The sequence below is a fragment of the Manduca sexta genome, chromosome 22 (genome assembly GCF_014839805.1).
Source record: "Manduca sexta isolate Smith_Timp_Sample1 chromosome 22, JHU_Msex_v1.0, whole genome shotgun sequence".
NCBI lineage: Eukaryota > Metazoa > Arthropoda > Insecta > Lepidoptera > Sphingidae > Manduca > Manduca sexta.
The window spans coordinates 1,100,127-1,126,110 of NC_051136.1; the positions used below are offsets into that span (position 1 = coordinate 1,100,127).

The 25,984-nt window shown below is 36.6% G+C and overlaps 2 protein-coding genes across 3 annotated transcripts in view; one reads left to right on the plus strand and one right to left on the minus strand.

The window, feature by feature from the left end:
• LOC115444946 (ankyrin repeat and BTB/POZ domain-containing protein 2) overlaps nt 1-25,984 on the minus strand; it is a 67,646-nt gene that overhangs the window by 21,726 nt on the left and 19,936 nt on the right. Inside the window, exons 2-3 of one of the 2 annotated variants that reach the window (XM_037441473.1) lie at nt 23,356-23,520; nt 2,270-2,460 (exon numbers count right to left, since the gene is read on the minus strand). In XM_037441473.1, the coding sequence (XP_037297370.1) occupies nt 2,270-2,460; nt 23,356-23,520 (356 nt within the window). Of the gene's footprint in view, nt 1-2,269; nt 2,461-9,975; nt 11,205-23,355; nt 23,521-25,984 lie in introns of those variants that run through there. The other variant, XM_037441472.1, reaches the window with a different exon arrangement.
• LOC119190178 overlaps nt 1-25,984 on the plus strand; it is a 62,334-nt gene that overhangs the window by 9,690 nt on the left and 26,660 nt on the right. The window lies entirely within an intron of this gene.

Consider the following 25,984-nt stretch of genomic DNA (forward strand, 5'->3'; position numbering starts at 1 on the left):
CGATTTAAATAAACCATTCAAACCTTTCACTTCGCGGTAATTTTTAGAATAAACTAATCAAAAAATCTTATGTGTAAGTACCTATGTTAATTAAAATCTATTCTCATAGGTCTTTTTACGCTATGGATTCGTCGGGAGCGGTTAAGAATGTTTATACGAATCGCTAATATGTGATTTCTGAGTCGAGCTAGTTTTGTATAAGTTTTTATAAGCCCCAACTATGGTTTACTACGTTCAATAGCATGATCATCTAGGTTAGGTAAGGGCGCTTGTACCAAGTTGGAAAAGATGCCAATAACTAACTAAAAGTATTGGAAAAAAACAAACGGTTTGTGTATTTCAATCAATACACACACACACCATCACGCATTTATCCCCGAAGGGGTATGCATAGGTGCAACCAGGGCACCCACATTTGGCCGAGTGATTTCCGTCCCAGGATGTGATAGGGGGCGAGCCTATCGCCATATCGGGCACAAATTCCAGACTCCGGGCTGATATTGAGCAGAAAAACCCAAATATCACTTTGCCCGACCCGGGATTCGAACCCAGGACCTCAGAGCGCTGCCGTGCCGCGCATGCAGTACAACTACGCCACCGAGGCACAATCAATATACTATGTCCAAAACCAGATTATTAATTACCCACGCATACTATGAACATAGTAGCAATGGTACATGCCTTAAAATATGAAGGAAGAATTAAATACAAAGGAGGTTATACTTAAGAAGACATAAATATCCAGGAAGACATCTTTTCTATAAACGGCAATTATGTTCAATGGAAGCCTGAATCTCTAGTTTATAGCGCATTAACATCTGCCTCATTAAACTTGATTATATAGATATATCTGTTAAGTGACTTCTAGTTAAAAACACGTTAATACATGGTTATCTAAGAGTAAGTAAATTTTGTAATTATTTTAATTTATAGATATTAAAATCTAGCTATTAAAGATTGGATGTTATGTCTTTATTAGTGTTTAGACGATAAAGGCTAAACATAACATAATATTACCCGCATATTTACATGAAATTTAATGTGCTTAATTGTTAGTTTATTGTGCTGGTTATGGATGAAAATGTCCCTGGAGTTAAATGCTTTATGCTCAATTTCGGAAAAATGTATTTGGCAGAAATGAAAACGTCGAAGAATTTATTCTGTGAGGTTATGTTTATGAAAAAATCTAAGCTTTTGAATTGATATTTGCGCCTTATGGAAGGAATATATAATGTAAGCTTTGCGAAGACTGAGCGTGTACTTTGCGCTTCTGCTTACCACTTCGGGGATAAACGGAGTAAGTGCGAAAATATTTGAAGACATATCTCATAACTTAACGCAACAATGACATACTCCGTCCCATGATATGATAGAAGACGATACTATAGTCATAACGCGCACAAATGCCAGACTTCAGTCTGATATTGAGCAGAAAAACTCAATCATTGGGAATGGTGTTATTAAAGTTACAATACAGTAAAATAGCTAGAGGCGTAGTTACTAGAATAAAGATGGCAACTGTAACAAATGTGACAGTAGCTAATGTATCTTTTATTGTGAAGTCTATATCACTAATAACACTGGCCGGTCAATGCCCGAAGTTAGGTTTAAAAAGCTTTTTATAACTATTTGCTCTGGTTTAATAACTTACTTTTGTTTTTATTTGTTCCAAGCGGATTATAATTGCAGGCTACGTCATTATTTACTAATGGTTGTATTCAGTAATTAGTCAGAAATAAGACATTTCATTTCGTAAAATACCGTAGTATTAATATTGTAAAATATTTTGAACAGAGCAAAAGTAATTCATATAATGAACCTACCGTGACGCCATAATATGCCCTTGATATCATATACGATTCATTGTCAATGGATGATGAAACGAGACAAATCCAAGGACGTGGCCTGTTTAAATCGGTTGTGGAGTCTCGTGGTAAAAAAATATTCCACATTATTGAGATTCGTTCCCCTGTCACAGTCAGATAATTAATGGAGCAGCTGAAGGCAGGTATGTTCAGTGCTATCCAAGGATATATGAAGAAGACAATTTACAAAGAGACTTATTAATTAGTAAGTATTTACATGTCGCTATTAAATTCGTTTTAGATAATCAGATAGCCTAGAGATAAGTAGTTCGCGTGTATCCTTGAGCAAAGTATGCAGCGTTAAGAGGGCTGCCTACTTCTAGTTCCACTCTTATCCATCCCCTTATACCTAATCTCTTTTAGGTTTGAGTTTACTTGTTGTTGTGAATAGTTTTGAAACTAACGTTTACTAGTTTCTGTGGGTACTGGTGGCGTGGTGGCTCGATGCGCGTGCGGCGGCGGGGACAAGCGGCGCGCCAGCGGGGCTGGTGCGGCCGCCGCGTGGGATACACGCACGCGTAGAGCCCGCGCGCCCCCCGCGGTGCCGCCGCCGCACCACGCTCCTTCCTCGCCTGGACGGCACCCGCTCGATGGTCTGGAAGTAAGTGGATTATTAGGCCTTGTGTTCACCAACAATCACAGATTACTATACATCAAATTATGTTTAGACATACAAGTACAATCAACGAACAATGTTATACTTTGACCAGCTATTTATATATTTATTTATTTTTATTGGATCGCCAGTGGGTACATTAAGAACAAAAGAAAGCAAACACACAAATCAAACTACCCAGTTACAGGCAACCACAACTAACAATTTTATTATAGCTATTACACTAGCTATAATCTTCAAATCCAAATAAAAGCGCTTGTATACTGCTTGAGGGCAGTAATTGACAGCGGTGGTAACACAGACGATCTCTGGCAAGGCGCACCAGCTAGTACTTACATGGTCACATTCATTAAAACTGAAGCAACACCCAATACAAAAGTAATCAAGATTAATCAACATAACGTACTCCGCCCACAAGTATTAGATATGCGAGTCCTACATAAAGTACAACAGTTTCCACACGTTTCCTTTCACTCACATGTAAATACCTCGCTAATGACAATCAAAATTACGACACGCGTTATAACGAGCCGATACGATCTGCGGACCAGCTGGGATCTTTTAAATCACTAGATTGTTTCAAATATTGTTTACAATTTAGGACTGCTCATTAATCATTGATGACAACCTTCATGTTCTTAAATGTCTGATGTTTATTATAGAATAACGATACAAAGATTGAAATGTCTAAATGTATCCAGCCCATTATTCAGTCAGCTTAAATTTAACCGAGAGTAGCTCTGCCACGTCAACTATGTCAGGAAAGCAGTAATGGTAAAAAACACCCTGCAACATCTTTTAAATAGTGTAACCCTATGTGTGTAATAACAGAAATAATATTAAAGACAAAATCTTAATTTGTTTACTACATTCAATAGAAAACCTTGTATCACGTATTTTAAGAACCAGGCAATATCGGATTATGTTGTAAGCTATAGAGCAAATGGATTCAATTAATATAAACGGGCTGACTCGACACAAAAGCAGTATATAAAATTGACACGTGTTATGGCAATTATTGCGTTCCATTGCATGGCAGACAGGAGGCAGCTTATTTCCCTATCTATCCCTCAACCTTTTCTATCTGCAACTGATTCCCTGGTATCACTATGACGCACTTGCTGATCAACAAAAACATCATATAAAAAAACTGTCCACGACACGCACGTTCCACTCCACTTGCTATTAACCTGTACCCTGTAACGGTAAGTATTCGCTCCAGCGGCGTATCGAACCTGGGAGCGTGTCCAGCCGACAGCCGGCTCGAATCGGCCCCAGCTTTATGCAACCGTACTGTGTGACACTTGCCTCGTATTAAGACCATGGGTTTCTGGGGCTTGGTGATTGAGGACGCAACATTAACTTGATGGACAGTTCTTGGGATTTCATGTGGAGTGATGGACGAAAGTTAGATTAAGGCATTCTTGATAGCGATATCTGTTTGGATTTGTAAAAGATTTATTTATATTTTGACTGTACAGTAGCTTAATATGGTGTGTTTTTACGTAATTTTCTTAATGGAGATTTAAATACTATGTTGTAGATACTATGTAATATAAGTCCAGGATCCTGGAAAGTTCAGGTCTTGGTAAGGAGGGAAGCAATTATTTCAATTATGTAAGTATATTAACCAAGTGTTATTTCTGTTTACAATGGGACAAAAAGACATTATACGCTATAAAAATAATTGAGCAACCGGATTCCCACGACCAAACAAATTTTTACCTTTCAGTTGGTACTGCACAATGATTTAAATGCGGTTATCAATTATATTATTTGCAAATGGCTACTAATTAATATATTTGAGCAACATGCGCAAATCAATTAAGCCGCGTTAGTTGGAACTCGGGAATGACGCAACGAAATGCTCGAGAAGTCCATCAAGAAGCGAGAGATCGTTGATTCCCTAATTGAAATGTTGACACCTTCAAATTATTTTCATACGCATCCATTGAGGAGTCCTGTTCACCTGAATGAACTATCTAGCTACTATATTACGTGCCACAGTATTCTTCTGTAGCTCCCTCCTTAAGGTCTGTTTTCTTCCGTCTTTTGTAGAAATTCAAAAAATCTGTTTTGGCTGTAGTATTGCACCGCGACCTCAAGTCGCGCGGCTTCAAGTCCTGCGACTGTTACGCAACATTACTGTTTCTTCATCGGGCTCCGCTTCATAACGATGTTTTTGAAACAATTCGCTACTTCCAATAAAAAATAATGTCCTGCGTTAATTGAATACACATCTGAATTTTTAAATGGTTTGGTATTACTGGTTTTGGTTAAAACGCAACTTTGTTTAAAAGAATCTTGCTTTGCATAGTTCTCCAAACAACATAAAAACGACATTGAATTAATAACATTATTACAAATAATTTATACGAAATTGTGAATAGTAATTTTATAAATTGCCAAAAGCTACACAATATCACTTTTCAACAAAGAACAAAATTCAGATGCAATCATCACAATAAAATTGACAATAGCCAGTTGAATGAACAAAACACCAGGCTATTGATCTTCGAATGTACAACAAACAGACGTGACCGCGGCACGCCACTAATCTCGAAACAAGTCGCTCTAAAAAACTAGTTTACCAGTAATACATGAAATTGCCAAAGGAAGTGATAAATGTTTAGATCTGAATCTAGACGCAATTTGCTGTCACTTACACATAATAACTGGCAGGTTCTTGTTTCAAAGTAATACAGTTTAGTTTTTGCCGATTTGACGGATGTTAGGGACGCAACACACTAATAAATGTATGCCTAAGAGCTTGTTTGTTCAACTGACCGAATTTTTGGAAAAGTAGTTTTTAATTCAAAATAATTACGGTTTAAAATTCTAATTTGTATGTATTTATGTAATTATATAATAACGTCAATTTGAAGTGAACGGGAAAAAAAGAACTGAGACCACAAATTCGCTGCCTTGCATTTTCGCGAATTCCTGCGCTTGATAACTATATCTAAGTAATGCCTTTAGGTGATTCATATGAATGTGGTAGCAAAATGTTACATTGCTGTGAAGATTCATCTTTAGTTAATTAAATTGGCTTCGCTCACGAAATTGCAATGCAAATTAATCTCGAATCAAACAATTTATTGATTGCGCTAACATCAATAAGTAAGAACTCAATAAATGTTTTTATGTTGTTCGTAATATAGTCGGTGCGATATAATTTTTACGAGCAACAAGGCACTTGAAGATTGCGAAAATAAATCTAATTGATGCTAATATTATCATGTGTGTTGCAGCCCTAAATAACCGGCTTTAGAAATAATGATGTCTTGCACAGTGTACTAACAATTATCTACAGGAAATTATTATTGTCTTTATTGTTTCGTTTTACGAAATCATGACGAGACGAGCTTGCCGTTCGCCTCATGGTAAGCGATATGACCACCTATAAAAGAAGAAACACCATCCAACACCTTAAATTACAAAGTATTGTTTGGTATTCCACTACGCTCGCCATCCCGAGACATGAGATGTTAAGTCTTATTATGTTCAGTACACTGGCTAAAGGATACGTGGTACACTCTGTGTTATTATTATAGATACTGATTTCGTTGAATCTATTCATTTTAAACAAACTAATAATCTCAAAAATTGTAATAAAATTCTAGTTCTTGTTAAAAATGCTAAAGGTATTTAACATTTAAATTTATTTGCTAATTTACAAAGAGTTATCCAAACGGATATAACTGTATGCTTTAAGGAAATCATCTAATTGATTCTATTTCCCAGTTTGAAGTTTGAGATATTTGTTCTTATATTCAGATTATAGATCTATTAAATTATTTTCAACAGAATTTGAAATTTTATTGGTACCTAGTTTACCATTATTTTGTTAGTTCATCAATCAAGATTTAGATTTTCTCTATCCTAAACTCTACATTTACAAAACTAGTTCTAAATCATCACTCTTTTGTGATTTAGTGAACATATTATGTATTAGTAATAAGTACTCCTGACCCCATAATATATAACACTTGTAGGTATGAACTACGTGACTTTGGGTGCTAAATATCCAGTACCGAAATATTTACGGATCAAACAACACAACAGAAACCGCGACCTCTCTTGTCACAACCGGCATTTATCCACTGAGCCGCGGGGTTTACTATCAACGTCTACACATTCATAAATACGGTACCTGATCTATTTGCTAAATTATTCGCATTACCGCGAAAAGAAAGACTGGTACATGAGGAAATTACCGCATAACATCCTCCCGGCACAACTTATATGAAGAGAAAGCATGCGTGAACGCAACGCAAAAACAACCTTAACACGATGATATATGGAGCAGAATGATTAGTGGTAACACTAGCGAATAATAGGAAATGAGGAAACATAAAAGTGTGGGAATTGATGTAGTATCAACGAGGATATCGAGACGTAACTACGCATTTATGTACGGTTTTACTTTCCATTGATAAGAACTCAACCTTTCGTGTTTAGATAACTTCTAATTAAACTTTAATTGTTGTCGTATAACAACTGTCATTAATCCAAAGAAATTTGCCTTTAAACGATTTAAATATCATAAAATTATTTAGTACTGAACAAACGATCATGGTCGCTGTTTGGTGGCAATAGCTACGATGTGTCCATGTTATTGTTTGTTTTACAATACATTGTATTAAGTACACGTTTTTGCTATTACTATTTCTCTTATGTTTTTTTATTTTTATTTTGTAAAGACAATTTATTAGCTCCTTAGAATACTATTTAATTAATTGCATTCTTCATAAAATCTCAGTCTTTCTCCCAACTCATTTCATAATTAAATTATTGTTCCACAAGGTCGGTAACTATGGCATGGCGAAACTGTTATAATTAATATCCTGTATGCTTTCGTAACTATAGAGCAGTCTCTAGGGGCTTACAGGCTGCTAGGACTACTAATGCATTGGTTCAAGGATCACAATAGTCCACTCATCACTATCTTTGCCACCCACTTTCACGGTACTTTCGTAAAGAAAGGTGAAATTAAATGGTTTTCCCACAATTAAAGTGTTTATTAGCAAGTAAAAATACATCACGCAAACATGTTCCTCTCCCTAGGCTTTCCTTCGTTTGTGTTTTTTAATTTATTTATTTAAAGACTGTCTCTTTAAAGAATGTCTGAGGAGACATGATTAGTGATTACCCCTCGACAGTCGACACAATCATGCCGGCCTATTGGAACCGGATATACCTACACAGGCTGATCCTGGAATGCACCATACCTACGCGAGCCACTGTGGTAGGTTTTAACACCTTATGTACAGTGTTCGCTATCCTACCACCAGCAAAACGGCACCAGTGTGTTTCTACTTATAGGAGTTTCGGATCCATAAAACTTAGAGCCGGGACAAATATTTGCGTATTTGTTTCGGGCGGAGAGTAAACATGCGGCTTCCCGTTGTGTGCCAACTTATACATGACTGCTCCGGGGACTGTCCTAAATAAATAAAATAAAAACTATGATCTTATACAAACTATTCGCTTTGGTTTGGATAACATTGAAGGCAGAGCTGTTATGAAACTTCCGACTTTTTTGGGTGACCAATGTCTTGCAGTTCTTGTATAAATTATCTAGGTACTCAATTCATTAAATCTTTTTGTTTTGCAGCCGTTAATTAACGCCCGAAAAAAATATTCGTCGTACTCATTATAAAACATAAAGGTATTTGAACACCCGTAATATCAAATATTCAGTGTATGTGTTTTCATACAAAAATGATTAGTAATGTAGAAAGAGTTGCTTCAATAAAAAACTATTTATTAACTAATCCTGCTTACAAACTTTTAACCATTATAAATAATAACAACCTATGCAAGCTCTACTCAAACCACGCGACTACAACCCGTAGTTAGCAGCAAATATTCACTATTTCCCAGTAAACTCTGCGCATGTTCACTCCGCGTATTACATATAAGCCACGTGTCGTTAAACATCTAATAAGCAGTTATGAAACATTATTCCATCGCCGACGCCTCTTACTGGCCTTGTACGACAGTTTCTCACTTACGCTCTAATTAATTGTAAATTAAAATAAAATTCACTTAAATCGGCTTGCATGTAGTAAACACACTTGCCTCACCGCCATCAAAATAAGCTGCGTGGAACTAACCATGCATTACACGAGCTCCACACCACCGTGAAATTTAACTGCAAGCGAATTTGGACTTTATAGCACTCGTATTGTCCCCAAATTACTTTTGTGGCCAGTATACTGTGACAAACGTCCTTGTCCATCCTTCACGGACGCTTAGTTCTGTTTTGATATATTTTATGATACAATTTTAATATTATCAAAAATATAGTTATCATACTCTCTCAGAATAAAAGTAATCAAATCATAATACGCAATGTCCCAAGTTATTCAAGTAATGTGGTTGTCTGTAGGTGAGATATTTTTTCGTATCACCTGAAAACTTTTGATAAAGTCTATAATGCAACATAGAAACAAACTATTTTATAATAGTATTGTAAATCAAGCCGCCAAGCCTTCATTATGAACCGAAATGCGTGGTAAATCAAAATTAATCCACAGAAAGTGACGACAATTAGAAAGATAACGAGTTATGAAACTGTTGTTATTTGTAAATATCTTTAATTGATTACGAAGTTTAAACGGTTCGCTGCTACTTCTCAGGGAAGTGAAGCGCCCGCAAAAACTATGAAGCATCGGAGACGTTTACCGTAGGATCAAAACATCACTATTGTGCAAGTACATTTTAGTTAACCGGATTATATTTCGTAATTCGGACTTTTTTACATAACTATGATTTTACAATCACTTGTCAATCTTTTGGGAAATACATTAAAATATCGGGCAATAATAACTAGTGTATGTTTTTCGAATAGATTAAGGCGTGAGTGCATGCATGTGTTTACTGCTATATTGCTCTTCAACATAATTTTTGCAGAGGGTCGAAAATACAATAAAAGTTCATCTGATGCTTGCATTGTTAAAACAAAGACTCGCACGGGTTCGTCGACCAGGCGACTCACTGATTGTTATCAAGGGAATTGCTAAGCAATTAATAGCCATGTCTTCCCGGATGCTGGTAGGAATTAAAGAAATAAAGTGTAAATCTACCATTACACTTATTGAACTAATGATAAGTAAATACCATACAGAAACCACTTCTAAATGCAGTCAGAATATTTGCTACAAATATTTCGCTCGGCAAATAAAATTCCTTCTCCTTTAATGGCATCGAAGCCAAGTATGGTCGTCAACATGTTGACAGTTCAATTCCTTCGTTGCGCAAATATTTCTCTGACTTACGTAATAATCTAATTCTAAAGAGCCCAGAGAAGCCTCCAAAACTTATGCAATATAAACAAATAGATCTGGCACGCGATTATTGTCCTTCCTCGATATACAATTGACAATAAAATCTCTCAGGTCACGTTAAATAACGCATATTACGATAACAATGCAGATGGGATCGAGGTCGCGGCGCGCGTCTAGACCTAACGTAACTGCTTCCACTTACCGTTTCCTCCAGTCTTGAATGAAACTCCAATCTTCGTTTTCGTCTTCATCAAGTACTGTGGCTTCGTGGTGATCAGTGTTAGATCCTCCGTGTACCAGCTCAACAAGTTGGCGGGCTCTTTCGAAATTTCCTTCGAATTCGACTACCAAAAATCCATCGGAACCAATCGTGCCGAAAACATCTTTTTTATATGTGGCGTCGTTTATCGTTACTATTTCAGTATTATCTTCAGGTTTTATTTCGGAATAGATTCCTTCAGATATTTGAACTTCGGAAATCATAGGCGTTCCTCCACCTTTATCAACATCCCTGTTAAGTCCAGAGTTCTCAATCTTATCTAAGCTTCCATTAGCGTAGATAGCCTCCTCTTTCAGTGACTCTTTCCTGGCTTCCTCTTTCTTCTGTTCATTGTGTTTACGTATTATTGAATCACCAAAATAAATAACAACTTTGTTATTGTTTTGTGTAATTTTGTTCGCCAATCCGTTTTCCGACAATGGTAAGTGAGGTTTTTTATTTTTATCTTGAGATATTCTTTGTGCTAATTCTTCGTAGCAAGGAAGACGATTACTATACGCCTTTTTCTCAGTCACAGAGCCCTTGTTTTCCTCTTTCTTCTTCTCAACACTTTGATAAACAGGCGGTCGACAACAATCATCGATCTGCGTCTGCGAGCTCCACGGCTTAGGGTCACTGTAAACACGGTCCTGTGGCGCCGAAGTCTGTGGAAGAGGAATGTATTTTTCGTGAACATTCTTCGAAATTGGAGTCTCGTTTTTTCTGAAATTGAGAACACTGCGACGTACTTTGCCTTCGGAGATGTCACACGTATTGCCTTTTTTATGGCGGGAATTGCCCAGAAGTTTGAAAAGAGGTTTGTGGTCGGATTGGGGTTTCACTCGATCCGTGCTCGGCGCGCGGCGCATCGCGAACGACGCCGTCTCGTCCTCAGACATGTGAGGATACAACTGCTCACAACTGGTCGACTTATGCGTTGTTGTTCGCGTTTTGGCAGAGGTAAGCGGCTCCCGGCTCTGCCAGTGTCGAACTGAGAGCCTGGCAGCACCGCGGATGAATTTCATAGGCTCCCATGCGTCAGCCTTCTTGAGTATGAAGTTGTCGCACATGTTGTGTTTGGAGGGTGGTTTCCTCGCGTCGGCGGCCCGGCAGGACTGCAGCTCCCGACAGAGGAAGCACGAGCAACGCGCGGGGCACAGCATGTCGGCGCGGGCGTGCCCGGCGCACTGCCGCCGCCGGCGCCGTTGCGCGCCCCGCCGCGGTCGCGCGCCCTCCACGACCCATTGTTACTGTCGCCGCCCCGCTACACGGGCAAGTAATTGCCCGCACGCGAGTTTTCCACGGATTAATGTTACCGTTTGTGTGAAACTCGACTTTTTTGATCTACAAGAAAGGTTGCTCGTTTAAGAAAGTTGAAAGACATCTCATAAACTTGGTAATGTTGCTTGTTGTCACTTTCAGAGAAATCAGGCTGCGTTTAACCTGTTATCACGCTTGAAAGGCTCTGTGAGTGATCATTAACCGTGTCACTTAAAATCAAGCTGAATTGGTTCATCATAAAACTGTCAATATAAAATTTATAAATCCGAATGTGTTAGCGTCCTAGTTTAAGCTTCACATTAAGCGCAGTCGTAAACGTATCATCTAGCGCTGCGAAGAGGTGGCGTCGTAAAATTGTCTCCGCTGCATTCAATAACATAAAGTTGTATGAAGCCGTGCAAGCACCGTGCGGTGGCCGGGCCGTGTCATTTAATATAAAAATGACTGAGTGACGTCTGATCGCGTTAGTATACATTGTAACAGAGCAATATGTTTTTGTTGCACTGACCCTGCACGGCAGCATGGCATGTGTAACGAAGTTTTGAGCAACGTGCATCAGCGGGCCGCAGGGGCGTCAGTTAACTGTTACTTACATCGTAAAACGCTAATACCGATTCACTTGTACATGAAACTCGTCTACACGCCGAGGTGAACGAAACCATAAGTCGACCGCTAAATATAGAGCACCTCTGGCGGCGGCTATTATTGTATCACTCGTAATGACACGGTGCATGTCGAACGCCTCGGAATATCGACAATTAGCTTTTGCTCGCAGCTCAGCGCGCGTTGGAATCTTTTCCTGGAATGCAGGTCCCATTTGATTTGTAATTTGCAATCGTATCGTGTATTTTTACTTAATTAAAGTAAGCTAAGTGTTAATCTTATTTGCATTTTAAGGGTTTATTCTAGTTTGGCTGTTAATTATCTTAATATTTAAACATTCGAACATCTCTACAAACTACCAAAATTAGTAGAATTACAATTCGTATGAAAAATGCAATACAAAATGTGTTGGTGCGTAATTTGTCGATGAGGGTATTCGTCCAATAAGTGACCGTACGTTGAGGAATTCCATACATTTCCGCGTGAGCTGGTAGCGGGTGACATTTTATCAACACATTCCGATCTTCAGTTTTTGTTTTAAATTCTCAATTTTTGTCTCACCGCGATTGGTTTACCAAGTTTGTATACGAATCACACCAATAAAGGAAATGTTTTGTTTACTTTTAATTTAACTACAATATTCAATTACCTTATTGATAATACCAAAACTGTACTAACTTGTCTACGATATGTTAGTCCTTTTCTTCAATACGTAGGCTATTGTGGGTGGTCTAAGTCTACTAAGAATTGCAAGCCTTCGAAATTCCAGAAAACTTGGAGCATAGACTCAATAAATTTGCTTCCCCGTTATATTCTGTTATTATCTTGCATATTAATTTTCACAGTCTTGAGAATGTATGTTTGTTAGGATTAATAGCTTTTTCTAACGTATCGTCGACAATTTGCTATGAGTCGTAGATCTTGCCGCCAAGTAATACGCAGTCAAAGCACGTCGTAACTCAATAAGCCAGACATACAAATATGTATTTAGATACTGCTGCAAATTATTTTCTATGTTCTATTGAGGGAGTATTAAATGTTATTGAAATATTGTTTGTAGCTGGTTGTTTATAGATACAAAAAAATATAAGTTTGTATAAATAATTATGTTACATACTTAGACTAATATCTAAAAATTGATTTTTATTTATGTCATGTACATATGGTGCTAATTATGTCACAATTTATGGGATTTTGGAGACCCAATAAAATACCCGGTCCTTCTCTGACAGGAGGGCATGGCTGTAACGATTGCATAGGGATTTGTGTTCGATTCTAACAATAATCTCTTTTCCCAGTGGATTATTAAAAATTGAAATAAAAAATAGAAATGTACAGATGTCCTAAAGCCAGGTATGTAATTAGGAAATATCGACGGGTGCCACAATAGCCCCCGGAGGCGGCGCGGCATGCATGGCCACTGCTATCGTATATGCGTTTCCGTTACGCTATCTGCGAGTTTTGAGTGCCATTTATACATTACATATGTCCAATTAGATAAATTGTACATTTCCCACGTTTGAAGTTTCATAATTAATTATAGTCTGAGGATATTAATGCAGCCGCAGATACGGGCAGAAGAGGGAGGATAGCAATGAGCATTTAAATTATATTTTTTTAGAAATAAATACTACTTTTCCATATAAAACGGAAATATTTTAAGTTATAAGTAAATTTGTAACCTCTTTTAAATTAGAAATGCCGGTATAATTCTGAAAATCGTCAATCACGTAATGTTGACTTTAGTGGGATTTAATTGTAGGAACTTACATCAACTCTAGTACCACTTTGCAGAACCAAATAAAAAACATTGCTCTCCTAATATTTCCATGATAAAATACTGAGTTCGCGCCTGTTTTACATGGGCTTTTATTCGTTCTAAAGCGATAACACTGCTCGTAGTACTAACGCCTCACTGTCTACAATGTAACAGATAACTATAAAGTACTTTAAAGGAATATCGATTATTTGAGATGTACCGATATCGCTCTGTAATTTGCTGGTTCACTAAAACCAGTCTATTTCAAAAAAATTTTAAAAGTGTTTGTAAAGCGCGGTCGTATAATAAATTAATAACGTTTTAGTACTCGGGTACAAATTAAGCTATTTTCAAAATGGTATAGGCACGCTGTAGTTATATTCCAAACAGGCCGCAATAATTGTGTCGACTAACGAGGGATAATCATAACTCACTCTTTTTTTATTCAAGTAGTCTTTCACAATCTCTCTTCAATCGTCATGAATCTATCACCGCTTCGGAAAGTGTTATCGTCAGTTACGTGGGATCACTTTTACGTGTTCATACAAAAAATCCATCTACAACTCTATATCACAAAAAAGCAATGGAAAATGTCAGTTTACTATAGCCTTTCGCAGTCTGCCATTTTTCAGTAGGCCCAAACTAACGCCCCATCTTCCTATTCGTATTCTTTTCTTTTAAGGCCAAAAGAAGTCTAAATTCTAGTAAATTATCATGGACTACCATAGATATGGATAGTAGCCATCACTTAACATCAGTCGACATACTTTCTGTCTATTACTTTAGTTTATAAATTGTAATTTGAAATGTTCATAAAATTGTTTAACATTTTGAAGTTTATTATTTAAACTCGCAAAAATAAACCGCTTGAAAGAACTGTTTGTAAATGCAGTTCGCGTTTGATGCATCAGCAACACCACTCCAGATATCAGTTGAGAAGCAACAGATGCGAATACTTGTAAATCGAGACCAGCTATCCAGGACGACCTCAATGCATCATTCATTGATTATTTTCATATCTGCAATACAGTGTAATAACTACAACGATTTTTTTTTATAGAAAAGGTCACGAAACGATCGCCCCTGTGGCTTGTTCATATTTCCGTCAGTGTCAAGTCCCAGTCCGGCCCATTTAAGATGGCCATGACTTTAGGAAAAGTTAAACTCTACCAACTTTAAAATGATACCAATCCTTACTACAAATTAAATATAATAAATAAAAATAATGATTTTCATTTTGTTTGGCTAATGTTTAAATAAGCATTTTATTTTAAAAGTTGGCGCCAAATATAAATATATAAATTTAAAAAAATCTTTAGAGTCTGACATAACATAATTATCCAGTAGCGTCATTCAATTAATAGAAATTAAAGAGCATCAACCTCGGAATGAAATTAAATAATACAATGAACCGAAATTACGCTCACAAAGAAATGTTGAATGAAATGACGAAACAAAGACAATGGAGGTAGAAATGAGAATGGTTGCATAAACCACGCTTCCCGCGCAGTACCATTATCACAGGGGGCTATTATTGAAATCGACGCAGAGCTAAAACTTATCCTGACCAAAACGCACTACAGCTAATGTTTAGTAAATTCATACCACAAAAACATCATAACCGTGATTCGAATTTCACAGGCCTGTCTGATTGGGTTTGCAGTAATTTACACTGGCTTATTCAGAAAGCGACTCGCCCACCCGGGACATTGTAGTGAGTTGTCACTATGTATGGTGTTCTCTACTCAGTGGGATACAAAATATATCAGGTATTCTCCCATAAATTTATTCTAATTTATAATAAAATCTGCCACTTCGATTTTCGGAATAACCACCCAGTTCTTGGCGACAATTAGTCGACTCCCGTGTGACCGTGGTAGCTAGCGTGGGAGCCGGTGAAAGTATTCTTATTAACTATATACGTTATTTTACTATTGTTTTATTATGAATCTCGTGGAAAACGACAGGGTTGACGCCATAGGGTTATAAACTTGTAGAACTGTCAGAAATTTATTCATAAATTAATTATTATTATTTAAATAGAAACTTTACTTAGAAATTTAAATGTTTCCGTCACTGGGTAAGCATTAAAGCCCAAAAGACACACGTCCTCACGTTAAAATTCCCACAGAAATAAAAATAAATCTTATTTACACTGAGTATGATGTAAGCTTGATATTAAGGTAGAGTCCATAATTTTGTAAAAAATTAACAAAACTTATGATTCTCCTTCTTTTTTCGCCTGTATTCCTCTTGAAAATTTAAAGTGTACATAAGATTCCTTCAATATTACGCAAGCCTGCATGTAGAGTTAAATAACTTACCTTCAAGTTACAACTCACTCAATCGATCTAAATTGTTTATATTTTGATTTTTTTAATATGAGATCCTACGCAACCTACAACTACCAAACCTAAACCTACTACTACTTATCGTTTTATAAAATGCTCTTCAATAACATAAGCTTTCAAATGTAATGCAGGTGTTACACACCGGTCGCGGACAAACCATTTAATGTTGTTACATGCGTACGTAAATATGGTTATTTACGTAATAAAAACATTATATTACATTAACGCTTTCTACCGATTTGTGTTACTTGGACCTTTGCATTGGTAGTGTTTCTTTATAGTTGAGTTATATTTTTTTAGCTAAATTTGATAACAGTATCTGTTTAGATGTCCTATTCTTTTAACTTTGCAAAATCTTCTAATTGTTCATAAATCATGTTAATATGTTTCGTCGTTACTTCTTAAGGAACGGCGATAGCTTAGATGGGTGTGTTGCGGACTGCCAAAACAAATGTCCGCAAATTCAAATCCCAAGGGCACATACCTCTGCCTTTTCTAAAATTATGTGTACATACTTTGTGAATTATCGCTTGGTTTACTAACCTGCATACCTGAGAAGTTCTCTATAGGAATTTTGAGGGTGCGTGAAGCCTACCAATCCGCACTAGGCCAGAGTGGTGGACTAAGGCCTTATCTCTATCACTAGTAAAGAATGCCCAGCAGTGGGACAGTATATAATACAGCGCTGATATTTTTATTATTATTTCTTAAACGGTTTGCATGTGGACCATTGAGCTTTGTAATGTATCCAAATTCCAGTCTCTACATAGTGCCATTTGACGCTGCGTGGGTTTACACAAACAAAACTTAAACTGTCAAACCAGCTGTAGACCTCTGTTTGAACACTGGTTCAGGAATCAAAATGTTTCTATGTGGTTATTTAGTTGAAAATAAAATCAATCTTCAGAAATTTTGTTTAATATCCAGTATTATAAATCCAAATCGTAAGTGCCCTATTTACAGTTCTGTACTTCTTGAGAATACAGGCGAAAGCTTATGGAAATACATTGCATCTGTGCGCATAAATGCATCTATGCGGGTCCGTTTTTCTACGAATGCAGTTTGTGGAATAACCAGTCGTAAAACTACAGAGTACGCCGCGTCTCACTATTAAATTTTAATAGTGCCGTTCAGAAACTTTGTCGCATCGAAATAAAATAGTTTTTATTCCAATCGTCTATGAATTTGTAATGTACCTTCGCTGTGGAATGGGAGCTATGCAAAAATTATAATTTATATTACAAAAATGCTATATTTTTATTGTATACGATCGGCATAAAAAAAAACAAAACATAGTACGGTTATGCATAGAATTCTATCTATAGTATCGATTAATGGAGGATATTTTCGACGCAGTAGGTCCAAACTCACGATATTACTATAAAAACAAACATTCTAAGTTTCTTTATGTTTTCTCACTGATCAATTGAACCTTATAGAAACGTTGATTTATAATTTATGAGTAAAAATTGCATTGATTTGATTTTTAAACGCACTTTGGGATTAGCAATTGTAACGAATAGTGTAATTAACAATATTATTAACTATATTACGGAACACTAAAGTTACCCGTCCGCATATTTACAAGCTGAATGAAAACAATGGAAAATAAAGAATGAAAGTTCCATACGCAGATAAGATAAAAACATCGCGTGAACACTCTCCATTTACACGAACTCTTAAAAAATTAACGCTAAGGGCGGCACCACACTATAATATAGCTTACGCCACGGATTTCCGTAACCCATGTCACATTATCTCATATCAAAACTATTATGCTCAATATAACATCGATAACAAATATTTTACCATTTATTTATAAACACGTGTCTATTTTGGAAAGATCGGTAGAGACCTAACCTTGTATCAATTTTGCACAACGACGTTTCACAAGCATAGATATTTCCATTCAGTAAAAGCGAGTATACAAATTCTAAATACGCCTAACATCGCTTTAATTCCACTTAGTCCAGGAATCGAACCCGGCCCCACAAATCTTCAGCATGCCACTAGCAAGCCAATAAGCATACAAAAATGAAAAATCGTCGGCGCAAATTACGTCCAGTCAACTCATAATATGCAGACGCTCTAATAAATGAGGCGCGAACATTTGAAATGTCGACGAACTGTCAAGCGGTGAACTCTTGTGACCTTTTGCAAAAAACACGCGGAGATTTCCCATTAACGTTGTAAAAAGAGAATGAATCCCGCGGGGGTCGGTCTGCGTGCATTATATAGTCATTTGGGAGCGTCGGCTGCTACCGAAATGGCGGCGGGAACAGCTAAAAAATCGACTAACGCACAGGTGCCGATCCAGGGAGGCGTCCAGTTTAGCAAATATAATTCAGAAATCTTATATTAATAATATTAACGAATTCTAAGAAAAGCTATTTTTCAATTTTAGCATCTTATTCTTAGAAATTAGATTATAATAAACGTGTATAAATAATAATACTTTTTTTATGTTATTAAATACCAAGAAGAGTCATTCACTTCTCCGATAGTCGGAACTACGTTGGCTGGTTATACCAGCCGGGTCTTTTAATTATTATATAACACTGCAGATCACGAAGGGACTAATCAAAATAAGGACAATGGTAATTGTACAATAATAATTATTTAATAAGTACTTAGTCTGGCCATAAATACTGTTACACTTAATTATAAAAAAATATTACATTTGAATTTCGAATCTGTCATTTTTATACGATTGTTCATTGTGTTTTCTCATTTTGGCGCCAATACATTGTAAAATATTTTGCGATATTAAAATGGTGTGGGGTGATAAAGAGAACCGAATCGCTGTGATAGCATTACACAAAGTAGGTATGGAGCCAAATGCAATTTTTAAAACTCTCCATACACTTGGTATTAGTAAAATGTTTGTGTACCGGGCTATTAATAGGTACAATGAGACCTCCTCTGTTTGTGACAGAAAAGATCTGGCCGTCCACGTAGTGTTCGTACGAAAAAGGTGGTCAAAGCAGTAAGGGAAAGAATTCGAAGAAATCCTGTCCGAAAGCAAAAGATTTTATCTCGGGAAATGAAGATAGCACCTAGAACCATGTCGCGTATTTTAAAAGATGACTTAGGACTTGCAGCCTATAAGAGACGCACTGGCCATTTCTTAACTGATAATTTAAAGAAGAATAGGGTGGCAAAATCGAAACAACTACTGAAGCGGTACGCAAAGGGAGGTCACAGAAAAATTTTGTTTACGGATGAGAAAATTTTTACAATTGAGCAACATTTTAACAAACAAAATGACCGTATTTATGCTCAAAGCTCTAAGGAAGCTTCCCAATTAGTCGACAGAGTGCAACGTGGACATTATCCGACTTCAGTGATGGTTTGGTGGGGTGTTAGCTATGAAGGAGTGACTGAGCCATATTTTTGTGAAAAAGGTATCAAAACATCGGCACAAGTGTATCAAGATACCATTCTTGAGAAGGTAGTTAAGCCCCTTAACATCACCATGTTCAATAACCAAGTATGGTCCTTCCAGCAAGACTCGGCGCCGGGTCATAAAGCTCGGTCCACGCAGTCTTGGTTGGAATCGAACGTTTCGGACTTCATCAGAGCTGAAGACTGGCCGTCGTCTAGTCCCGATCTTAATCCGCTGGATTATGATTTGTGGTCAGTTTTAGAGAGTACAGCTTGCTCTAAACGCCATGATAATTTGAGTCCCTAAAACAATCTATACGATTGGCAGTGAAGAATTTTCCCATGGAAAGAGTGCGTGCTTCTATTGATAACTGGCCTCATCGTTTAAAAGGACTGTATTGCAGCCAATGGAGACCACTTCGAATAAGCTTTTTATATTTTTAATTGTTTTATATTTATGTATTAAACTGACACACTGTAAAAGTAATAAATGTTATTTGCAGTTAACAATTTTCTTTTTTCTTTATTACAATATTTATGGCAAGACTAGGTATATTAGATTTATAAGATACATTGTACAAATGTTTATTGATCCATATAAAAAAGAACGAAAAAAAGACCTATTAAATGACTCGTATCTCGAGAAGTTAACGTAGAAACACATGAATGGATTTAGATAAAATTTGGCACTCCGATAGACCGTGTCTTTGATTCACATAGGATACATTTTATACCAGTAATTTGCTCCCATGACATTTTAAATAAATGTGCTGGCATCGTTTACGTGGAGTTATGTATCGCTACTCTTATTTAAGATTTTTCAAAACGGGAAAGGCTTTTTACGTGGACTAAGCCGCGCAACACTTAGTAAATAAATAGGTATCAAAATTTATTGGCGATAAGTTTCCAAATAAATAAAAGCTTGTTCGTAATTAGAGTGTGGATGGGGGATATATTACAACTCAAACAATTTACTTTTAACACCATATAATAAGAAAGCGCCTACAATAAACAAAAAAATCAAATTTATGAAATAAATAATTAAAAATGAATAATCTTTATTCTGATCAAAAAAACTTTCTTTGGTTTCTGCTATTCCGTCATTATATTCTTACCCCCTTTGACCCCCTAGACTTTTTTTTTGTCTGACGGCATGGCAGCCTTCGCAATGCGTAGACATAGGGCCGTTGTGATTGGCTAATATTGAGATACAACAATCAGCAAAGAGAAACATACTTGTTATCACAGCTTTACTTTGTCCTCGGACAAAAAACGTCTATCAATAAGGGGGTTAGTATTCGCTAACGCCGTTAAGCAACTAATTCAAATTTTAAATCAATATAAAATAACTAAACAACAAAAATATTGTCACTATAGCAACACCTGCAAAGGACGTTGTGACCCCCAAACCCTGAATCCGCCCCAGTCCACAGCTCCAAACTGGATTTATCAGCGTGGCGGAATGCCATCGGCGTCCGGGACTATCCGCGCAGAGGTATCGACTTTATCTCGCCCCCCGGACAAATGCCGGCTAATTGCTCTTACAAATGCCACGCCGCTGCTTCTCTTTGTAAAGTGTACACTGCTTCATAGATTTCAATTTTAATTTATTTGTAGAAGAAACCAGTTAATTGTTTCTGTAGAGATAAATATGATTAGATCACAAGGTTTTTTACTTTACTTTTAAGTAAAAGGGGTAAGTAGACGCGACTCATGCAAGCACGATTTGTCAAACCCATCATATGATAGATGCGAGGCCGTTGCCTTGAGAACAAGAAATTCTAACACTACACATAGGAATCGAAAGTACTGCCTTATATTCCACAATTTAAGAACGCTGTTACTTTGTCAACATGGCGGCACTGAATAATACAGCATCGTATTTTGTCGTTATTTACATTGTTGCCATACTTAGTTAATAGTTATTTATATAAAACAGTAGAATTACCACTGTCAAAGCTTATACAACAACCAAATCTAGCTTCGGGGCTCTACTAAAAAGTAATTTTCATATTTTAAACGCGAATTTGAACCTAACACCAGTTCACTCTCACATCATTTAAACCCTAGAATTGGATACACAAATAGAAACAACATAATTGGTGTGCTGAAACAATTAGAAGTGTCCCGAGTTAACACTTTAAAGCTTCCTGTTACAAACATTGGAGTGAAATGAAACTTCCAAAGTTATTGTTTTGCCAAGTAGAGACTTTGTTTTTATTTGAGAACCTTTGTTGTGAGAATTATGCTTATTCGTGTTCATCGTAGGATTGAGTACACTACTTGAAATTTAGTATAGTATTGTTCGATCTAATATTGATCAACGAAAGACGATGCGTCGCTCGAGGATGGGTTTTGATCAATCAGCCCCAAAACTAGCTACACAAATTCAAACAGTTTTACACATAAATTTCAAATGAAACGTAATTTTTCTTTATCTATAAATTTCATAGTTTATTTTATTAAAGAAAATCGCCTGTCGATAAGGACACTAAACTTTAAAGGATATTTGAAGTTTTGATTTGTTTAGCTACTTTTGTGGATGACTGTACCAGTGAACAAAAATGTTTGGTCTTATAAAATGCACGTAAGCTAACAATTCACCCACTGTACCTTTTGAAACTTTACATGTAATATTTTACAATTATGGGCGCCCGACTGTGGTGCGAAGGAAAACTTTGTAATCCGATGTTCTGGTTACGGGAAGGTGATGGTGTTGTTTATACACAGTTCATATCCAGTACAGTAGTGCCTACTATCACGTGAGCAACTAACTCGATTAGTCACTTAGTCGTAAAAATCTATACACTTAAATTTGCAATAAATATTGTCAACCGATTTTAACGAAATCTAAAACACCATTAATTATACAGCGTGGACCAAATTAACATAAACAAGAATAATGTTGTTCAAAGGTGCTTGTTTTATTATAAACCGCGACGTAACAGAACGCCCATTATGTGTCCACCTTAATTTATTTATGAATACCTAACATAAAGCGATTGCATTTGTTAAAAGCTTTATAGATTAGTTCGAATATTCATCAATAGATGTCGCTATAAAATTTGTTTGTGAGTAGAGTATGAACTTAAAAATTATTCCTCAAATGGGAAGAGGCATCATATTATGTAACATTCTAAATATGAATGATTTCATATATGACTATTATTTATGTCCCATTATGTACTGAGAGCGAGAGAGCGCACATTTTTTTTATCATGGACAACTCGAGTGCCTTTTTTCTAATCGGTAAACCCACATAAATAGTTACCCGAATCGAATGTAGGATTCGATGGCGATGTAAACAAAGGTGTAAATATAAATTGGTATCACAATCACGAAAAAAGAGAAGAATACTTCATAACTTATACATGAATTAACATTTAGTTAATTTTGATAAATTATATCATATTAATATCGACATGGCAATTTTTAAATTAATTATTCAAATAGCATGCTAATTCGCCGTTTGATTCACCGTTGGTCGTAACGTTTCCTATGCTCGTGGCAAAGGTAACGGCTCGGACGACCCGGCACGGCTTGTAAACATTCCCCGCGTTTTAACGTGATTTTACCAAACATTATGCGAATATAAATGTTCTTGGGACCGAACACACTAGAGGACTACGACTTTTTGGAGCGGTATTTCTTAATAAATATACATTTATGCTTTATGACAGGGCCATGCTGACCAAGTATAAGGTGTCTCTAACTCTTATGGGGCAGGTCATCTGGATGCTATTACTGTGTTATAGAAAATTCTCCTGAAAGGGTAGCCACTACGGAACATCTATAATTTCTTGGATATAGTTAGAATTAACAGATGACACTTATCACCTACGAAGAGGAACTTTACATACGTGTTTTTTTTTACCAATTTTAAAATCTAAACTTAACAATCGCATACTTCATCGCATAAAACTTCGATTATATGCTATTTGTTACCTCCTAGGCTTGGGTCTGAGTATTTCGTGTGGCGCGGGCTTGTGTCGCGGGGTCCAGGCAGCGCAGGCGCATGCGCGCTCGCGCGGCTCGGCGCCGGGGACGCTGCCGCCGGTGCCGCCCGCGCTCAGCGGCGTCGCCTCGGCGCGCGGCGTACACGCATCCTCACTGCAAAACATACAGTACTATTAGCTTCTGTTATATGTGGTGAATAAATATAAGTGGTTGTCGATTAAAAAATAATCAGAAAATTAGAATGCACATAAAAAATATCATCGAAAATTAATCGGAGAAAAATAGGTTATGAACGCCTGATTTGCATGAAATTCAGTGTGGAAATATATTAGACCTTGGCGACGTATTCTGTCGGCTTAAATACCCCAAAATACTTTTAAATAATTTTTATATACGACTGTCCTAAAGAAAATCAATATTTATATCCGTACGTCTAACGCTAATGCCGTTAAACTCAATACCAACCGGATACACAAGCCATGTTCGTTCATATATAGCGAGGTAATTAAGTGCAGGTTCCCCCCGGGAGGACCACAATGCGCCCTCTATGCGCTGACGAGTGCCCGTGACTGCGCACAGAGACCACTGTCCATTGGGATTTGATGCTTGGCCTGTTACTCATAGGTCAACGAGCTGGTGAATAGTAGTTCAAATATGTGCTGATAGATGTCGTTAATTATAACTTTGTATCTACATAGAGCGGTATCCCTTATATTTTAGATTTTTTCATAGCAATTAGCGACCTCTGTACATCATAAAGTTAATCTAATCCTTTTGTCTCTGAAGAATTAAGCAGAGGTGCAACTAACTGAGCTTTCAATAAGAAAAAAAAACCAACGCTACGAATACTATTTACAGTGACTTATTTACTTTATAATAAATCGTGACTATCTATAATATGTTTTGTGATAATATGCTAATAAACTCATACTTCGTTTCATTCTTAACTCTGCATATTACAATTATCCTGTGTGTTAATTTTACTTATAAACCAGTACAAATAATATATTTTCAGGCAAAGAATAAAATACAGATACCATAATAGTAAATAAGTGACTTTATATTGTCTGGTAATCATGAGCAGTGGAGCCCAACCGCGGGGTCCCGGGTTCATTGTTTAACGTCTCGGGTGAGCAGACAGCGGGCGCGGCTTCCTCCACGCCTTGCTCGGGCCGGTTTTAAAAACGAAAGTATTATGGTTCTTGTTTAAAACTGGTATCTTGCTTTGCCTGTTTACATATGTAGCATCACGCTTATTTCTCTTTTAAGGGGTGGACAGAAGTGTTATGTCACTCACATATAGCCAACTATGTTAGGACCGGTTTCACTCAAGGGTTTTTGGGTCAGACTCTAATCAAATTTCCTACGGTTCCTGGTATAATAGCATATACATTTCATACATCGTTTTAAAATGGCCCCAACCATTTTTACTCTTAATACATTAAGTCATGGAGTTAAAATTCTAAATCTAAATCAGTTTAAATATCGAATATAGACTATCATCGACGGTTAACACAGCATTAAGGATGTCACAAAGGTTTCACTACAGATTCAGAATATAAACGCTAAAAAACTCTAAATAAACGCTTAAATTTGAGTTTAATGATTTCAAGATTTATCACTCAGAAACCGTGAAAAAATAGTTGGATGTGCATAAGTTTCACAACAACAATTAATTATAAGTAGGTTACGAAATCTGTTTTAGGAATAACCGACATATAAACTACAGATAATGGTATCCCTAAAAGGAATGTATTCCGTAACTGGAAATTGTTTAATTCCATGTAATTATCAATAGCTATTAACAAACGTGAATGGATATAAGCGAGGTGTCGGAGTAGTGTATCTCAGTATAACCGAAACAAACAGTAACACCAATTAATATCTAACACTTTATGTTTATTAAGATAACCTTTTCAATTTATATGTTTTATATTATCGCCTGATTGTTTTATTGGCAAGAGAAAGAGATAGCTAGTTATCGAAGTGCATTTTCGATTCTATAAAATGTGTAAGTTGTCTGAAACTGAGATTTGTAATCTGTATGGCCCTGTTTAAGTATTAAAAGACTACGCCATTATATTTTGTGATATAAAACATTGAATTTCTAATGACAGAAAGTACCTACGTAGGTTAGCAAACGATCAGGCGGTTAAGTATAAATACCAGTACATAAATATTGTATTATTAATATGTGTACTGTACGAGGCAAGGGTGAATAAACTGTTCGCCGCACATAACCATGACAAAAACTCACAAAATACTTCTAAGTACTGTTTAAGACCGAATGATTTCCCGCCGTTTTCGACGCACTGCACAAACCCTAATTTCGTCAAATTGCCCCGTAATTGCGGGCCAAATATTTTTAATTTAATAACACTTTAGGTTTTGACCGAGACGAAGAATTGTGCGTACTGCCTACCCTTTTATACTAAGATCAAAGCTATAGTCATAACCTGATTTTCTTCTGAAATTAAAGGTTTACGCGAATAAGACTGCAATATCATGCAGACTTTTATAGTATGTAATTCTGGATAATGTTGCTACTGTGTTTGGCAGTTGCTTTGAAACGATTTTGTTTGTTCTTTATATTCTGTAGATAGCCTATTGCAGCCAC